The 19,903-nt window shown below is 38.2% G+C and overlaps 1 protein-coding gene across 1 annotated transcript in view; it reads left to right on the top strand.

The window, feature by feature from the left end:
• KIF6 (kinesin family member 6) overlaps positions 1-19,903 on the top strand; it is a 499,202-nt gene that overhangs the window by 212,956 nt on the left and 266,343 nt on the right. Inside the window, exon 10 of the mRNA XM_012556417.1 lies at positions 5,449-5,552. Within this exon, the coding sequence (XP_012411871.1) occupies positions 5,449-5,552 (104 nt within the window). The remainder of the gene's footprint in view (positions 1-5,448; positions 5,553-19,903) is intronic.

Here is a 19,903-nt window from a genome sequence, read left to right as displayed (position 1 = left end):
TTGTTAACCATTGTCATAGGGCAACATGTGTAGTAACTGTTAAATGAGAAACTAATTTGTTCTGTAAGCCTTCATCTTAAGTGAGAACAGCAGCACAATTGGAAGTCAATGTCACTGAACTGTGCATGTGGAAATTTTTGAAATGGTATGTCTTTGGCTATGTGTATTTTCACCAAAAAAAATGTTGAGAAGTTAGAGGGTTGACATGTTGTGGGGTTGTTAACCAATGTCATAAAACAATATGTGTACTACTGTTTCATGAGAAACTATTTGTTTTGTAAGCTTTCACGTGAAGTACAATAAAAAAAAAAAAAAATGTGAAATCTTACCAATAGTCCTTCGTTTACAAATTTTTCAAGTTCATTGTTATCCATGTTAATTACTTCCTCCTAATTGTTTGCCCTTCTTTCCCTGAAATCATTCCACTGAAGGGTAGAGGAAAATGAGGAAAAAAAGAATAATGGGGCTTTCTGTTTTCTCTTGATCACCACAGGGAACATCAAGCTTCCCTGATGGAATTCTTTTCTGGAGAAACCAATAGATGATGCAGGGTCTATTTGCAGAACAGGCCTTGGTCAGATACCAGCATCATATAGTGCCCCAGATGGAAAAAAAGGAGCAGAATTCAAAGGCATGAGTCAAGTGGAACTGAACTCTTTGGATAAATTCTTCTGCTGTCCCTACCCTGCCAGTAGCCTTATAGCATAACTGTACAGAGTGATAAAGATAATCACAGAGTCATTAGCCTGAAGACAAAAATTAGTTCATAATTCGAAGAAAACAAACATATTACACATTTGGAGGGTTTTTTGTTTGTTTGTTTGTTTGTTTTCTTTAAATTTGGTTAGGGAGACTTTTCTCTGAAGGAACTTGAGGAATTTGAAGAAAGGTAAACATTATCATGTGTTTGATGTACGTCTGTGAGCGATTTAATAGAAAAGAGAAATGAAGAGTCAAAAGCTAATAGCTGATAATTGAACAAATGTTGAGGTCTTCCTGGTGCAAAATAATCTGGTAATTGTCAAGTGTTGTTTTCTGGTCTCTTTTATAATTGCTTCTAAACACTGACATTACTGTTAATTATTTTATGTCTGGAGCTTGTGTGAAGCACAGGTGACAGATGGAAGTTAATCCTCAAAATCACCCATTACATAAGACACAACTTGGGTGTGATTTGCTATATCATACTTCCAAAACATAATGTTAAATGTGGAGCCAGGTTCCTGTGATCTGGATCACCAAGGGTTTGCCTTGCTCTCTTTACAAGTATTGGTACCTCAAAAGGAATGAGGTAATAAAAGAACTGTGAGCAGGGTCGGAGTCTGTGGTGACTGGGAATGGGCCCAAATCATCTAAGGATGACTCCAATTCTTGAATAAGTGCCTGTAGTAATTTGATGGGAGGTGTGGTTGTAATAACCTCAAAACCATGAAAATTTGGCTTAGTTTTGAGATTTCAATTCGATAAGACAGAAAAATAATTCAGTTGTTAGATTTGACCATGAAAGCCTTACTAAAAGTAGAAAATATGGCACTATTATTAGTTTAGTAGAGAGAGGGCTTAAATGAATGACTCACATAGTTCTTGTCTAAGAATTTTCATGCTGCATAACTTAATGATTCCAAGAATGTTTTTGAAAAGAAGCAAACAAACAAAACCCTTTCAATCCCATGCATTAAAATTCTAGGAGTGGTGACATGTTTAGAACACTAAGTATCATGTTCTTTGGTTCTTTTTGGCACTGTTGATGTGGTTCAGATAACCTGAAGCCCACCTTTATAAAATTTAACATACATCTTTTAAAATACAAATCTGAAGTTGATGGAAGTAAGGATATTCTCCGACGGCCAGACACAAACCTGAGGCTACAGTTGTTCTGGAGTGGAAAGGTGAAGGAGGTTATAACAAAAAGATTGATGAATCCCAAGATCAGCAGGTAAGCTGCTAGCTCAAGTCCCAAGAACCAGAGGTCAGACAAACAGGAGGCAACTGCAGGATCCAGAGCAGGCAAAAGCCAGAATGTCCACTTATATTCAGATGCAGGCCACACACCCTACTCACAGCAGATCCTATCATGGGGTGATCACATATAAACACTGAGAATCATGACCCAGCCAAGTTGACACACAATCTTAACCATCACAAGGCCCAATAGTTTTTTTTAAAGGTTTGAGTAGTACCAAAATTCAGGGAAGAATAAAAATGATTCATCCTGCTAATTTTTGTTTTAGGAATTTTTCATTATGATCATAGGATCATTAAAATGATATGTGTATCATGGCATAAACCAAGAAGGAAGCCATGGAAAAAATAAGCACCAAATTCAGGATAATAGTGATGGGGAATTAGGGAAGGCTATGTGAAGTGGCTAAGAGCTCAGGCTGCTAACCAAAAGGTCAGCAGTTTGACTTCACCAGCTGCTCCTTGGAAACCCCATGGGGCAGTTCTACTCTGTCCTATAGGGTCTCTCTGAGTCAGAATCAACTTAATGACAATGGGGTTGGTTTTGTTATACAAGGGTGGGAGCTCTGGTGGCACAGTGGTTAAGAGCTCAGCTGCTGACCTAAAGGTCAACAGTTCAAATCCACCAGCCGCTTCTTGGAAACCCTATGGTGCAGTTCTCCTCTGTTATATAGGGTCGCCATGAGTCAGAATTGACTCAACAGCAACAGGTTTGTTTTTTTTATACAAGGGTAAGGGCTTCAAAAAGGTTTGGAAGGTCTTATTTCTTAAACTAAGTAGCAGGTACATGAGAGTTCATTGTATTATTCTTTACATCCTTTTGTATACATGAAATAGATCACACTAGGAAAATGATTTCATGAGTTAAGGTAATTCACCACGTTCAAAGATTACAAGAGAAAAGTTATAGGATCATCTCACTAGATGCAGAAAAAGCATTTAATAATGTTTAACATCCATCCATACTTTTAAAAGACTTGTCAAACTGAGTATTAGTGAACATCCTTAAATCGATTAAGAGTATAACCAAAAGCCTACAGCAAACATCATGTTTAAATGTGAGCTGTTAGAAGGAATAAGACAAGACTGTCTTAAGCATCGGAAGTCCTACCTAGGACAATGAGACAATAAAAACAAATACCACGCATGAAGATTAGAAAATAAGGGGAAAAAAACCTGCCGTTACTTGCATTCCATTTGATTGTTTATATAGAACATCTAAGAATATTTAATGATAAACAGAACCAACAAAAAGTTCAGAAACTTATTGGACACATACCAAACCCACTGCTGTTGAGTTGATTATGACTCATAGCAACCCTGTAAGGCAGAGTGGAAGTGCCCCAAAGGGTTTCCAAGGCTGTTAATCTTTACAGAAGCAGCCTGCCACATCTTTCTCCTGAGGAGCAGCTGGTAGATTTGAACACTGTATTTTCAGTTAGCAGCCAAGTACTTAACCACTGCACCACCAGGGCTCCTTATTGGATACATCACCCATGCTTAAAAATTAATTATCTTCCTATACAACATAAGCTAACAATGAGAAAATGCAATTTTACAAATATTCCATTTACAATAGCAAAAAAACTTTAAAATGCCTGGTATAAAATCTAATTAAAGATATATAAGATATTTACAGAAAATTATAAATCTGTATTGAATGGAATCAGAGGATGGCTATACCATGTTCATGGATGGAATGATTCAGTATCATTAACTTACTAAGTCTAACCAAATTAATCTTTTAGTTCGGTGGAATTCCAGTTAAGATTTGAGTAGGGCTTTGGTATTAACAAGCTGGGTCTAAAATTTATATGGAAGAGCAAGTGGCCAAGAATAGCCAAGTCTGTTTTGAGAAAGAATAAGATAGAAGAAACTTGTCCCATCTAGATGCCAAAATTTCTTATGATATAGTAAATAAAAGTGTGGTATTGGCATCCATATAGTTAAATTAGAAATATTTTCAACAAATAGCCCAGAAACAGACACATTCATATGTGGAAACATGTTATAAAACATAATTATAATTGTAAATCTCATAGGGTTAGCCATATAAGAAAAATAAAAGTAGATCACTATCTCATGCCTTATACAAAATAAAATCCACCTAAATTGAAAAAGCAAAGCTTTAAAACCTTTAGAAAACCATATATAGGAAAACATTTCTATGGTTTTGTATCCTTAAGACAGATTTTCCTTAAGAAGACACGTAAGTACAGCTCATAAAACAAGAAGTTGATAAATTAGATTACACTGAAATTTAAAGCTTTCATTTAACAAAAAGAACACTACAGAGTGAAAAACATGCCATAGACTGGGTGACAGCATGTGCGTTGCATAAAACTAACACAAGATTCACATTCAGAATATATAAAGAGGCCTGAAAACCAATAAGGAAAAGAAAATCAAGCAGTTTAATTGAAACATAGACACAAATACGAATAAATAATTCATAAAAGAGGAAACCCAAACAGCCAATATACATATGCAAAGATGATCAACCTCACTAATAATCCGGAAAATGCAAATTAAAACTAAAATGAGATACTGTTTTACACATACCAGATTGGCAAACTTAAAATGCTTATCAATACCACACAGTGGCAAGGATGTGGAGGAAACAGAAACTTGCAAATGTAGCTGGTGGGAATGTAAATTTTTACTACTACTTTGAAGAGCAATTTAACAATACACCGTAAGGGGAAGATGCACATACTTTACAACAAAGCAATTCTAGTTCTAGGTATACACTAGAAACACCCTTGCATGTGTCCGCAGAGATTTATAATAATGTTCACAGCAACATTATTTATAATAGCAAAAGTAGAAACCTAAATGCCCATCAACAAGAGACATAGATAAATAAATTGTGATATATTCCTTTACTGAAATATTATATATCCATGAAAATTAATGAACTAAAGCCACATGAAGCAATATGAATAATTTCAAAAACATTAAGAAGGGGGGAAGATAGTTACAGTTTCATACGTTATGATAACATTTACATAAAATTTAAGGCATGCAAAATGATATCATACATTATTTATGGATCCATACATACGTATGGAGTAAACATATGAAAACATGTAGGGAAATGATACCCACTAAATGCAGTACAGTGATCACCCCAGGAAGGACGGAAGGGTAATGGGACTGGGGAATTACACAAGAGGGTTCCAGTTACATCAGTGATGTTGTATTTGTTAAAAAAAAGAAAAGATTCTAAAATTATTTTGGCAAAATGTTAAGATTTAACAAAGCTGGTAGGTATGGGTCTATTGCGACTATAGCATTGCTATGAGTCGGAACTTTTTGGATTTTTTTTTTTTTTTGAGTTGGTAGGTGTGGGAGTGCTTTTCATATCATTCTGTATACATTTTCATATCCTTAAAATATTTCATAATTTTAAAGATATATGTTCTCTGCCACCAAGTTTACCTTAATGAGAAGTTGATGTTTACTCTTCCACCTTGCCATTTGTAGATGATTATACGCCTACAGAAGGAAATACAGGAACTGAAGGATGAACTAGCCATTGTCACAGGGGAGCAGAGGACAGAGGCACTCACAGAAGCAGAGCTCCTTCAGTAAGCCTGCAGACTTTTTTTTTTTTTCCTCTTAACAGTGAAAGTTTGTGTTAACTTCTTTGTTGGCTCTAATGTTATAAATTTACCTCAAAGCATGAAGGTCTCCTGGGACAGTCTGAAATTGCGTTTAGGCGCCAGTTAAGAGTGGCGGCTTTCCATGAAAAACTGGATAAGGCTGGCAGTGTTTTTGCCGCCTCAGCTTTGAGGAAGTAAAGAACAGAGCATAGAGAGGATGGGAATATCCTTCTCGTGCCAGCTGAGAAAAGAGATTGTATAATAGTCAGGCAATTTTAAAACACATACCCTAAATACTCTTAAGCTGTGGATCTCAGATCTGAAAGGAATTCAAGAAACATCCTTTGTATTAAACAGCATCTTGCTGCAAGCACCAATTTATCCCGTGCCAAAGTAAGCTCTCTCCTTTAATAAATACGTGGCCCATATATTATAGTTCAAACACTTGAAATGGGAATGAAAGCAGGTATTCAGGGATTTGTACAAATGCGGCATCTTTCAGAGCCTTTAGATTTGCGGCCATATGGCGTATCAGTGGCACAGTGTAGCTTTCCATTCTCTCTCTGATCATGAGCCACAGTGGTGGGCTTTCTTGTTTCTGTGCTGCATATTAAGCATTTGTGGAGGGTAATAATGGACTAGGCTTAAAAAGCAGTAATATTTTCTGTTTTCAAATAAGAAATTGAGCTATGCAAGATTTTTCTAAAGGTATACTGCCATTTTACCTTGCCCTCCCTCAGCAGAGGAAATGGTAAATAATAGAAACAATAAAATTAGTTTTCTTTAAACTATTTCATGGCTTCCCCCAGAGGTATGTCTAGAGCATGAGAAGTCTTAAGCAAAGCTTGTGTTATATTTGAAGCTTTCATTCTTCTAGGATACCCAAAAAACCCACTGCTGTCAAATCGATTCCAAATCATAACGACCCTATAGGACAGAGTAGAACTGCCCCATGGAGTTTCCAAGGCTGTAATCTTTACGGAAGCAGACTGCCACATCTTTCTGCCGCAGAGTGGCTGGTGGGTTCAACCTCCAACCTTTTGGTTAGCAACCAAGCACTTAACCACTGCACCACCAGGGCTCCTTTAATTCTAGGACACTGTACTTAATACTTTGACCGTCCCCTAAGGGTTTCCTCAAAAAGACTGCTTTGTGGCATACTTGCAATTAATGTGAAATATATTCCCAAAATTCCATTTTTGAGAATTTCATGTTATTCCTTGAGAAAACTTGGGATACTTTAGATACTGAGAAATTCAAAATGAGAATTCTTTCACTATGGTGCTGCCCTCCCCCACAAAAAGTAACGTACGGATTATTATCTTTAAGATCTCACTTTAGAATTTTGATCTCCAAGTTAGAGTCCAGCCAGAAAAACAAAACCACTCTAGACCTTTCAATAAATGGGAATTGATTACACAGGAGATGGTATTGCTGAGAAGCTAAACAGGGAATGATGCAAGACCCCAGAGGTCAATAACAGCAGGAATCTCCTATACTCCTAGAGCTAGAGGGACAATGGGAGAAGATGGTGTTACCAAAGCCTCAGAGGCAGAGCTGACCAGGAGAAGCTAGACCATAATGAGTGTTCTCTGATAGGAGCGGGGGCCACTGTAGACCACAGGTGCTGTCTATGACCTCATCCAAGGGGTGACGGAGCCCTGGTTTCTCCCCTCATCTCACCGTGTAGTCTTCCACCATTGACTCACACTGACTGAACTTACCCAGAACCCAGTAGTTAAAGGAGTCAGGGAGTGTAGTTTCCTGTGATGTAGAGTCACAGAAGGGAAGAATGGAAATTGGATCTAAGAGCGAACGGGGAAATGACCAGCATATCAAATAAGGCCATAAAATCTTAAGTGTTTTCACTAATTTCTGTATGTACTGTATATATTATGTTACTTAGGAGGCTCAGTTTCCTTACAAGAGATAAAAGGGAGGGAAGCAAGCAGAGAGGGGGGAACCTCATACCACCAAGAGAGCAGCACTGGGAGCAGAGCGCATCCTTTGGACCCGGGATTCCTGCGTGGAGAAGCTCCTAGTCCAGGGGAAGATTGACGAGAAGGACCTTCCTCTAGCACTGACAGAGAGAGAAAGCCTTCCCCTGGAGCTGATGCCCTGAATTTGGGACTGTGAGAAAATAAATTTCTCTTTGTTAAAGCCATCCACTTGTGGTATTTCTGTTATAGCAGCACTAGATGACTAAGACAACTGGTGTATGTCCTTAGAGAAATAAAGAGTGGTATTGCATTCATGAAACTAGAACAGAATCTTGATTCTTATAAAACACAATCAAAAGGAGATCTTGGAAATGAAAAAAATACAATTTCTGTCATTAAGAACTTAATGAGATTGCTCAATAGCAGGATGAAAAAACTGAGAGGCAAATTAGTGAGCCAGGAAGATAAGGGCTAAAGAATTCTTCCAAACAATCAGGAAGAAAAGGATTAAGAAATAGAAAGTTTAAAAGAAAACAGTCATACAGCACAACCAAAGTAATAACAAGCATTTTAGCACATATGGATGGGTATAAGCAAATTGCAATACAGGCATGTACAGATGTGCACATAGGTGAGAACAGATAGGAATATCTATAAAAACAAAACAAAACCGGTTTCCGTCGAGTCGATTCTAACTCATAGCCACCTTATAGGACAGAGTAGAACTGCCCCATAGGGTTTCCAAGGAGCAGCTGGTGGATTCAAACTGCTGATCTTTTGGTTAGCAGCCATAGCTCTTAACCACTGCACCACCAAGGTTCCTAAAAGTATCTATAGGTATATGTAAGTACAAATATGCGTGTGCAGGCACATATACTCATTGAAGACACAAATACAGATACTCCTCAGACATAACCAAACAGTTTCCAACATTGGTTTTCTGAGTTTGAAAACTTAGGACCATTGTCTCATGGGACAGCTTATCAACTGGCATAACATAGGTCACAAATATCATGATCTGCATCCTAGTGAAGTGAGTAGTGTCTGGGATCTTAAAAGCTTGCAAGCGGCTATCTGAGACAAAACTACGGGTCTCTACTCACCAGGAGCAAAACAGTAAGAAGGTAACCAGAAGCACAGAGAAGAAACAGGTCTACAAGAGCCACAATCTCATCTATCCTGAGAACAGAAAAACTAGATGTTACCTAGCTACTACCACTGACCATTCTGACTGGGGCCACAATAGTTGGTCCTGGGTATAATGGGAGAAAAATATGGAGCAGAACTCAAATTCTTATTTAAAAAAAAAAAAAAAAGCCAGACAAACTGGAGCAGTAGAGAACAGAAGACCCCCTGAGACTGTTGCCTTGAGGCTCTCTTTAAACCTAGAACTGAGCCTATCCCGAGATGACCTTTTAGTGACATAGCAGAGTAGCACACAAAATAAAGGATATTACCCATAAGATTGGTTCCCTACTTAAAAGCCATCAGGATGAGACCAAAACGTCAACAGTTTCTCAAAAGGAAAGATGAGAATATAACGGGGCAGGGAAACTAGAGTACTAGAAAGGGAACAAACAGAACAAAATTAAAGGTTGATACATTGTGATAAATGTAACTAATGTCACTGAACAATTTGTGTGTAAATTGTCAAATGAGAACCTAACCTACACTGTAAACTTTCACCAAAAACGCAATAAAATATTGTTTAAAAAGAAAGCAAAGAGTCATGAAGAATAACTAGATTTACCAATATCTACCTGTTATGGATGGAATTGTATCTCCAAAAAAGATAGGTTGAAGACCTAACCATTGTACCTGTGAATGTGACCTTGTTTGAAGAAATAGGATTTTTCTTTTCAGATGTTTTCAGTCACGTTAACAAGGTCATACTGGAGTAGGGTGGGCCCTAATCCTGTATGACTGGTGTCATATAAAAGGAGAGAAAAAACATGGAAACAGAGTCACACATAGGGGGAAGACACCATGTGATGATCCATCTACAAACCAAGGAATGCCAGGAAACTCTCAGGGCTACTGGAAAGTAAAAGAGACAAGAAAAGATCTTCCTCTGGAGCCAACAGAGAGAAAGAGAGTATAGCCCGACCGACACCCTGAATTCAGACTTCTAACCTCACAGCACCTGTTAGAAAATACATTTCTGTTCTTTAAAACAATCTACTTTGTGATATTTTGTTATGGCAGCCCTATAAAACTAAGACACCACCTAATAGGAGAGGAGCCCTGGTGATGCAGTGGTTAAGCACTCACTGCTCACCAAAAGGTTGGTGGTTCGAACCCACCAGATGCTACACAGGAGAAAGATGCAGCATTTGGCTTCCGTAAAGATTACAGCCTTGGAAACCCTGTAAGAGTTCTGCTCTGTCCTGTAGGGTCGCTGTGAGTCAGAGTTGGCTTGAGGACAACTGGGAATAAATACCTAATATGAGCTTGTGGAGGAAAATAGAGATAATGCAGGGGAGCCAGTTGTTGAAAAAATAATATCTAATAATTGCCTAGAATTAAAAAAAAAAAACAAAAAAAACTTCAGAATGAAAAGATTACCATGTGCCAAGCATTATAGTCATATTGCATAAAATGTGTAGAACTGAAAATATGGGGGAGAAAACCCTGAGAGTTGTCAGAGTGGGAAAAAATTACTAAAAATCAAGAATATGATTTAGAGCAGACTTTTCATGAACAAATCTGAAAAAAGAACTTCTAGGACCGAAAAACAAAATAAAAAAGGACTTTGAATGTAGATTTCTGTATCTAGCCAAATTAGTATTCAAATGTAAAGGTGATATAAAGGCATTTTTCAGATATACAAGAGCAGAGAAAGTTTACAGCTCTAGATCCTCTCTGAAAGAAGTTGTCATTAGTTACCATCGAGTCGATTCCAACTCATGGCTATCCCATGTGTGTCAAAGTAGATCTGCTTCATAGGGTTTTCAAGGCTGTGACCTTTTGGACCTGCTGACACCCTAAATTCTGACTTTTAGCCTCACAGAAAGAAGACTTCTAGCCTTCTAGCTGTGAGAAAATAAATTTTTGTCCTTTAAAACCACCCATTTGGTGGTATTTTGTTATGGCAGCCCTAGAAAACTAAGACACCACCAGGCCTATCGTCCAAGGTGCCTCTGGGTGTGTTCAAACTGCCAACCTTCTGGCTAGTAGTTGAGCACTTAAACGTTTGCGCCACCCAGGGACCGCTGAAAGAACTACTACAGACTATACTCCAGCAAAAAGAAAAATGCAATAAAGAAGAAATAATGAGAAAATTTGGGTATATCTTCTTTATGATACTTAGCATTGTGTAATATTTACCTCGTCTTTTGCTAAAATTACTTGCCATTTATTAAATAAATGATTTTTTTCGATTTAAAAGTTTTTAAAATAATAGTAGAATTTGCCATCTACATGAGTTTGAAGCGGGTAGAATGGAGAGAAATAAAATTGGGATAACAGATTTAAAATACTGAAGGATTCTCAGACCTTGGATTGGTCTCTGTTGATCCAGAGAGAAAACATACAATTGTCAATCTGCAGAGATTCTACATAGACAGTATATATGTAGGGTTGCCGTGTTGGGGGGGGCGGGGGGGGTGTGCAATTAGTTAATTCACTTTTCATTCATTCATTTCACATTTATTATTTATTTAATACTCACAAAACGCTACCCTAATCCCCAAGAGGAATACAAAGATGAATAAGACCTAGATACATTCTCCATAGACTCACAATTTAGTGGTGGTGACACACACAAGCCCAAATGATGATGATACAACACGTAAGTATTATGAAAAGCTACAAACAAAACACACTGAGATTGCGGAGATAGTAATGATTAATTTTGAGCTCAGGAATCATGCCAAACTAGTTTATGTGCTACTAAATAAACATCAGCAATTCTCAGTGTAATGACTTCTCTGCTGTCAAGATAATTGCTTTATATAGCATCAGATCTTATTAGTGATTTCTGATCAGAAGATAGGGAGAGTAAATGTTGCAAACCACATCCACCTTGCCAAAGCAAAGCATACGGTTTCACAGTAATCCAGTAAGTTTAGTGCTTGTCCAGGTAATGTGTTTTGTTGTTATTGTTTTTGTTATATTGTTGTTGCAGTTATTTTTTGCCGTAATTAGCTAGTTCAATATTAGTGCAATCTAAAATTCGGTAATTTAAATGAGTCCTTTTAAATTTTAAAGTGAAAGGGATGAGTTAGAATTTCTCCCTAATGTGTCACTGCTATTTATCACTATTAGTCTGAACTTCTTCGTCTTCTAGGGCCCCTGGACTTTTATCAAGGAATGTGAATCAGCTTTAGTCCTCTCATTGCACCCAAACTCCCCAGGTAGTGGGGCAGGAGAGTCGTAATGATGTTGAAGAAAGCAAGGGCCTCATAGCTTGACAGAACTGAGTGGCAGAATGTTCTAGGTATTTTCCACTTCTCTGTCCTGATTCCCGCTTATGCTGACTGGCATGGTAAAAGCACATTCCTGTTGGGAATTGTCTTGGTTATCTAGTGCTGCTATAACAGATATACCATGAATGGATGGCTTTTAACAAAGAGAAATTTATTCTCTCACAGTCTAGTAGGCTATAAGCCCAAACTCAGGGCATCAGCTCCAGGGGAAGGCTTTCTCTCTCTGTCGGCTCTGGAGGAATGTCCTTGTGATGCATCAGTCTTCCCTTGGTCTGGGAGCATCTCAGCACAGGAACCTCAGGTCCAAAGGACACGCTCTGCTCCCAGCACTGCTTTCTTGGTGGTATGAAGTCCCCAGTTCTCTGCTTGCTTCCCTTTCCTTTTATTTCTTTTAAGATAAAAGGTGGTGCCAGCCACACCCCCGGGAAACTCCCTTTACATTGGATCAGGGTTGTGACCTTAGTGTCTTAGGCTGGGTTCTCTAGAGAAGCAAAACCAGTAAAGCATATAAGTATATATAGAGAGAGATTATATCAAGGAATCAGTCACGTGATTGTACAGGCTAGAATGTCCCAAGTCTGTGGATCAGGGTAGAGGCCTCTCCCAATTCATGCAACTGCAGAAGCTGGTGAACCCAAGGTCGGCATGTCGGAGAGCAGGGCTCCCACTCACAGGCTGTGAAGGTTGACGAATTCCAAGATCAGCAGGCAAGACCACACAGTTTCTCCTGATTCACATAGCTGCAGGGCTTGGAGAACCCAAGATCATCAGGTAGGGGAGCAGGACTCTTGCTCGCAGGCTGTGAAGATCGACAAATCCCAAAATCAACAGGTAAGCTGCTAGCTCAAGTCCCAAGAACTGGAGGTGAGACAACAAGACGCAACAGCTGGGTCCAGAACAAGCCAAAAACCTTGGCAAGGCAAGCAGGAAGGAAGTAGCCAGCAGAGGGTGGAGAGATGAAGGCTGAGGGTGTGGTGAGCTGCCACAGGCCCCACCCCCGCTGGTACCACTCAACAGATTCCATCATGGGGGTGATCACATATCAGATTTCAACAGGGAAGTGATCACAACATTATACAACTGCCAAAACACTGAGAATCATGGCTTAGCCAAGTTGACATACACTCTTAACCATCACACTTAGTAAAGGTGTAACAATCCCACCCTAATCCTCTTTAACATAAAATTATAATCACAAAATGGAGGAAAGCCACACAATACTGGGAATCATGACCCAGCCAAATTGATACACATATTTTTGGGGGGACATAATACAATCCATGACAGGGATTCTCTGAAGGATGTCAGAAGGCAGATATTTAATAGATGTGGTATTCTATGTAGGGTGCATTGGGCAATTTGGAGATGTTGGTTAATATCCAGCCCTATCACATTTTTTGAACCATTTTCCAAAATTTCAGTTTCTAATGTAAATATTTGTTGCATTGACTTACCAAAAAAACCAAACCCATTGCTGTCAAGTCAATTCCAACTCACAGAAACCCTACAGGACAGAGTAGAACCACCCCATAGAGTTTCCAAGGAGCACTTGGTTAGCAGCCGTAACACTTAACCACTACACCACCATTAACTTAGATGCTTTAATTGAAGAGGATTTCAGATGTCAGCCTCCAGTTATTGTGATTTTTTTTTTAAGTTTACATCTTTTTTTTGCCTGGATAAATTTGAAAGGACACAGCTGGATGAAGGCTGTATAGCCAAGTTAATGTTTATGCAGAACTTCTTGGGTGAAGATTTGATTCTGATTGATTCTCTAAACAAATACCCCTTTGTTCCTCTGGTAAAACAGTAAGCCCCTAGGTCTTTGGCTAGGATGGAAGCATTACATCCTGACCCAAATCTAAGTGAGTGGGATATTTTTTGTATAGCAGCATTTTACTCCTGAGATGGAACTGAACTAGATTTCATGGGCTCAAAGTTTGCCCAAGGTGTCTGAATACTGTCAAACATCTGGATCTTTTTTAACAGGAAAAAAAATTCTTATGCAAGTCAGTTAATTTTTCAACCTGAATTTATTGAGCACTCACTCAATGATAATTATTTTAATAGATGCTTTTGGGGGTTCAGGAGTATTAAACACACACACACACGCACACACAAACCTGTTGCCGTCAAGTTGATTCCGACTCATGTGGCAACCTTGGTGACATAGTGGTTAAGTGCTACAGCTGCTAACCAAAAGGTCAGCAGTTCGTAATCCACGAGGTGCTCCTTGGAAACTCTATGGGGTAGTTCCACTATGAGCTGGAATAGACTCAACACAATGGGTTTTTCAAGTATAGGATACAGAAAATATCCAAAGTATTACAATTTTATTGTGGGAAACCAATATCCAAAGAATTACAATTTTATTGTGGGAAACCAAACATACACACACATAAATAAATATACACACATATGTATATAAACAGAGATCAAGATAGTAGAAAGAATAAATGGACACAGAGAATTTTAAAACCTTAATTCCAGTTACAATTCTGCCCATATTAATTTTCTAATGTCTCTCTAGAGTTACGTTTCCTATGTGTAAATTGAGAGAGTTGCACTCAATGATCTATATGTGCTCTTTTCAGCTTCAAGCTTTTAAATTTCAGTTTATTATATGTGGTTTAATACATTATTTACTCAATATGTATGATTATAAAAAGCTAAATCATTCTGTAAGAATTCAGAAATGGGGTAAGTTCCTGCAGATTTTACCCACAGAGTAAGCTGAATAAGCCTTGAAGGATGTCAAGAGGGAGAAGGTATCATTCTAAAATGAAGGAGATCACATAAACAAAGGTATAGAGAGGAAATGAGAAGTGTGAGGAGGAGGGAGGAAGAAAATAGCAGGAGACCAGCACGGGGCTTGCATATAAACAAGCACTGACTAATGAGGATCTTATTGAGACTGGCCTGGCAGAAGCTTGGGATTCACATCGGAATTAAGGAAAAGAATTAGATAAATGGTGATATCATGATAAGTTATGAATTCTGTATGTATGACAGTTAATATTTCATTTAATGGTCACAGGAGACTGATTGTAGTTTGTTGTTGTGTTGTTAGGTGGCATCGAGTCCGTTCCAACTCATAGTAACCCCATGTACAACAGAATGAAACTGTCTGATCCTGCACCATCTTCACAATCTTGTTATGTTTGAGCCCGTTGTTGCAGCCACTGTGTCAACCCATCTCCTTAAGGGTCTTCCTCTTTTTTGCTGACCCTCTACTTAGCATGATGTCCTTCTCCAGGGGCTGATCCCTCCTGATAACATGTCCAAATCATGTGAGACACAGTCTCGCCATCCTTGTTTCTAAGAAGCATTCTGGTCTTCCTTCTTCCAAAACAGATTTGTTCGTTCTTTTGGCAGTCCGTGGTATAGTCAATATTCTTCGCCAGCACCACAATTCAAAGGCATCAATAATTCTTAGGTCTTCCTTATTCATCGTGCAGCTTTTGAATGCATATGAGGCTATTGAAAACACCATGGCTTGGGTCAGGCACACTTTAGTCTTCAAGGTGATATCTTTGCTCTTCAACACTTGAAAGAAGTCTTTTGCAGCAGATTTGCCAAATGCAATGCGTCTTTTGATTTCTTGACTGCTACTTCCATGGGTGTTGATTGTGGATCCAAGTAAAATGAAATCCTTGACAACTTCAATCTTTTCTCCATTTATCATGATGTTGCTTATTGGTCCAGTTGTGAGGATTTTTGTCTTCTTTAGGTTGAGTTGTAATCCATGCTGAAGACTGTGGTCTTTGATCTTTATCAGCAAGTGCTTCAAATCCTCCTCACTTTCAGCAAGCAAGGTTGTGTCATCTGCATAATGCAAGTTATTAATGAGTCTTCCTCCAATCTTGATGCCCCATTCTTCTTCATAGAGTCCAGCTTCTCAGATTATTTGCTCAGCATACAGATTGAATAGGTATAGTGAAAAGATACAATCCTGACACACACGTTTCTTGACTTTAAACCAGGCAGTATCCCCTTGTTCTGTTCGAACGACTGCCCGTTGATCTATGTACAGGTTCCTCATGAGCACAATTAAGTGTTCTGGAATTCCCACTCTTCACAATGTTTTCCATAATTTGTTATGATTTACACAGTCGAATGCCTTTGCATAGCCAATAAAACACAGGTAAGCATCTTTCTGGTATTCTCTGCTTTCAGTCAGTATCCATCTGACATTAGCAATGATATCCCTGATTCCACATCCTCTTCTGAATCTGTTTTGAATTTCTGGCAGTTCCCTGTCGATACACTGCTGCAGCTGCTTTTGAAAGATCTTCAGCAAAATTTTACTTGTGTGGGATATTAATGATATTGTTCGATAATTTCCGCATTCGGTTGGGTCTTCTTTCCTTCGAATGGATATAAATATGGATCTTTTCCAGTTGGTTGGCCAGGTAGCTTCTTCCAAATTTCTTGGCATAGATGACTGAGCGCTTCCAGTGCTGCATCCATTTGTTGAAACATCTCAGTTGGGATTCTGTCAATTCCTGAAGCCTTGTTTTTCACCAATGCCTTCAGTGCAGCTTGGACTTCTTCCTTCAGTACCATCAATTCCTGATCATATGCTACCTCCTGAAATGGTTGAACGTCGAGCGATTCTTTTTGGTATAGTTACTCTGTGTATTCCTTCCATCTTTTGATGCTTCCTGTGCGTGTACTATTTTCCCCGTAGAATCCTTCAATATTGCAACTCAAGTCTTGAATTTTTTCTTCAGTTCTTTCAGCTTGAAAAATGCCAAGTGTGTTCTTCCCTTTTGGTTTTCTATCTCCAGCTCTTTGCACATGTCATTATAATACTTTACTTTGTCTTCTCGAGCCACCCTTTGAAATCTTCTGTTCAGTTCTTTTACTTCATCATTTCATCCTTTCACTTTAGCTACTCAACATTCAAGAGCAAGTTTCAGTGTCTCTTCTGATACCTATTTTGGTCTTTTCTTTCTTTCCTCTCTTTCTAATGACCTCTTGCTTTCTTCATGTATGATGTCCTTGATGTCATTCCACAACTCATCTGGTCTTCGATTGTTAGTGTTCAATGCAACATATCTATTCTTGATATGGTCTCTAAACTCAGGTGGGATACACACAAGGTTGTACTTTGGCTTTCATGGACTAGTTCTAATTTTCTTCAGCTTCACCTTGAACTTGCATATGAGCAATTGATGGTCTGTTCTGCAGTTGGCCCCTGGTCTTGTTCTGACTGATGATATTGAGCTTTTCCATTGTCTCTTTCCACAGATGTAATCACTTTGATTCCTGTGTATTCCATCTGGTGAGGTCCAGGTGTGTAATCGCCAATTTATGTTGGTGAAAAAAGTATTTGCAATGAAGAAGTTGTTGGCTTGCAAAATTCTATTACACCCTCTCCAGCATCATTCTGTCATCAAGGCCATATTTTCCAATTACCAATCCTTCTTCTTTGTTTCCAACTTTTGCATTCCAATCACCAGGAATTATCAATGCATCCTGACTGTATGTTCGATCAATTTCAGACTGCAGAAGTTGGTAAAAATCTTCAGTTTCTTCATATTTGGCCTTAGTGGTTGGTGCATAAATTTGAATAATAGTTGTAATAACTGGTCTTTCTTGTAGGTGTATGGATATTATCCTATCACTGACAACATAGCATTTCAGGATAGATCTTGAAATGTTCTTTTTGATGATGAATGCGATGTCATTCCTCTTCTAGTTGTCATTTCCAGCATAATAGACCATATGATTGTCCGATTCACAATGGCTAATACCAGTCCATTTCAGCTCACTAATGCCTAGAATATTGATGTTTATGCATTCCATTTCATTTCTGGTGATTTCCAGTTTTTCTAGATTCATACTTCATACATTCTACATTCCAATCATTAATGTATGTTTGCAGCTGTTTCTTCTCATTTTGAGTCATGCCATATCAGTAAATGAAGGTCTGGAAAGCTTGACTCCATCCACGTCATTAAGGTTGACTCTACTTTGAGAAGGCAACTTTTCCTCAGTTGTATTTTGAGTGCCTTCCAACCTGGGGAGCTCATCTTTCAACACTATCAGACAGTGTTCCACTGCTATTCATAAGGTTTTCACTCGCTAATTCCTTTCAGAAGTAGACCACTGGGTCCTTCTTCCTAGTCTGTCTTAGTCTGGAAGCTCAGCTGAAACCTGTCTACCATGGGTGACCCTGCTGGTATTTGAACACCGGTGGCATAGCTTCCAGCATCACAGCAACACGCAAGCTCCCACAGTACAACAAACTGACAGACACATTTGTGATTTGACAGTACTCTAATTTGTTTATTCACACAATAAATGTTTACTGTGCTTCTTCTATGTGATAGGCACTGTTTTAGGTGCTGAATATCCAGGAATGAACAAAACAGGGTCCTTGTCCTCATGGAGCTTACATACATTCTAGTGGGAAGGGAGACAAAATACGAGATAACTAAAATACAGAGCATTTTAGATAGCAGGAAGTGCAAAAGGAAAAATAAAACAGGAGTTTCAATTTTAATAGGGTGATCATGGATGGGCTTACATGATGACTGCTTTGACTTATGTAATAAAATACTTTTTCTCAGGACTTCTGATACTAATGGACAGAATTAGCTGGAATGAGAAATCTGGAGGATATAACCAGGTTTGGAGACATGATGAGGGAAGAGACTTGAGTGATGACAGGGAGAATGGAAAGGAAGGAACAAACCTGAGGGATTTTGTAAAGGAAGAATCAGTAGCATTGATGGCTACAGCTATTAATTAGATAAAGAGGGGGAGGGATAGCAAAAACTCAAGTCTTTAAAACAGATTACCAGGGGATGGAAAATTTTGGAAAGAAAGTCAGTTGAGGATAAGAAAAAGAAGTATTCTATTTTTAACATATAGTGTTAAACCATATGATGTTCAGCTTGAGTTCTGAAATTTTAGAGGAAACTGGAGCTGAAGATTTTGAATATTGGAGTGACTGGTATTGATATAATATTGAGGTCAAGACAAAGGGTCAGCTAGAAATTTTCTGATCTAATTTGAAGTAGATAATAATCAGGATCCACAGGACTCTATCTTCCTACATTCAAGTCTACTGTAGACAGGTTGCCAGCTGAATTTATCTTTTGGCTACATCACCCCATTCCCTGCCCCCGCCTTGTCTATTTTCATATAATTAAATGTTCCATTCGTTGAATATTTTCCAATGGGAAAAATTTTCCTTTGTGACTCAGAGCATTAATAATAATGTAGAAAGAGGAGATATTAAAAGGATAAAAACGGAATATGATGAACAACTTTATGACAATAAATTGCTAACATACATAAAATTGACAAGTTTTTAAAAGATGCAAAATGCCAAAGGTCACTCGAGAGATAGACCACCTGAATAGTCCTGTATCTATATAAGAACTCGAATTTGTAGTTAAAAACCTTCCAACAAAGAACACTCCAGGCCCAAATGGTATCACCATGAACTCTAGGAAACATTTAAGGAAGAAATAATACTAATTCTTTCCATACTTTTTTAGAAATAGGTGAGGAAGGAATAATTTTCAACTCCTTTTACCAGGCCATCATTACCTGATATCAAAAGTAGACAAATATGTTACAAAATATTAGCAAATCAAGTCCAGTAAAATGTAAAGTGGGTAACACATCACAACCAAGTGGAGATTATCCCGGGAATGCAAGATTAATTTAACATTCAAAAGTAAATCAGTGTCATTCATCACATCAACAGACTAAAGAAAAATCTGATCATCTTTTTTTTTTTTTTTATTGTACTTCAGGTGTAGTTTACAGAACAAATAGTTTCTCATTAAACAGTAGTACACATATTGTTTTATGACATTGGTTAACAACCCCACGACATGTCAACCCTCTCCCTTCTCAACCTTTTTTTATTATTATTATTATTTTTTAGTGAAAATATACATAGCCAAAGATACACCATTTCAAAAATTTCTACATGCACAGGTCAGTG

Source organism: Trichechus manatus, unplaced genomic scaffold (genome assembly GCF_000243295.1).
Source record: "Trichechus manatus latirostris isolate Lorelei unplaced genomic scaffold, TriManLat1.0 scaffold00065, whole genome shotgun sequence".
In the NCBI taxonomy this organism is placed as follows: domain Eukaryota; kingdom Metazoa; phylum Chordata; class Mammalia; order Sirenia; family Trichechidae; genus Trichechus; species Trichechus manatus.
Note: the sequence above shows the minus strand (reverse complement) of the source record. Positions and strands in the feature narration are given on the sequence as shown.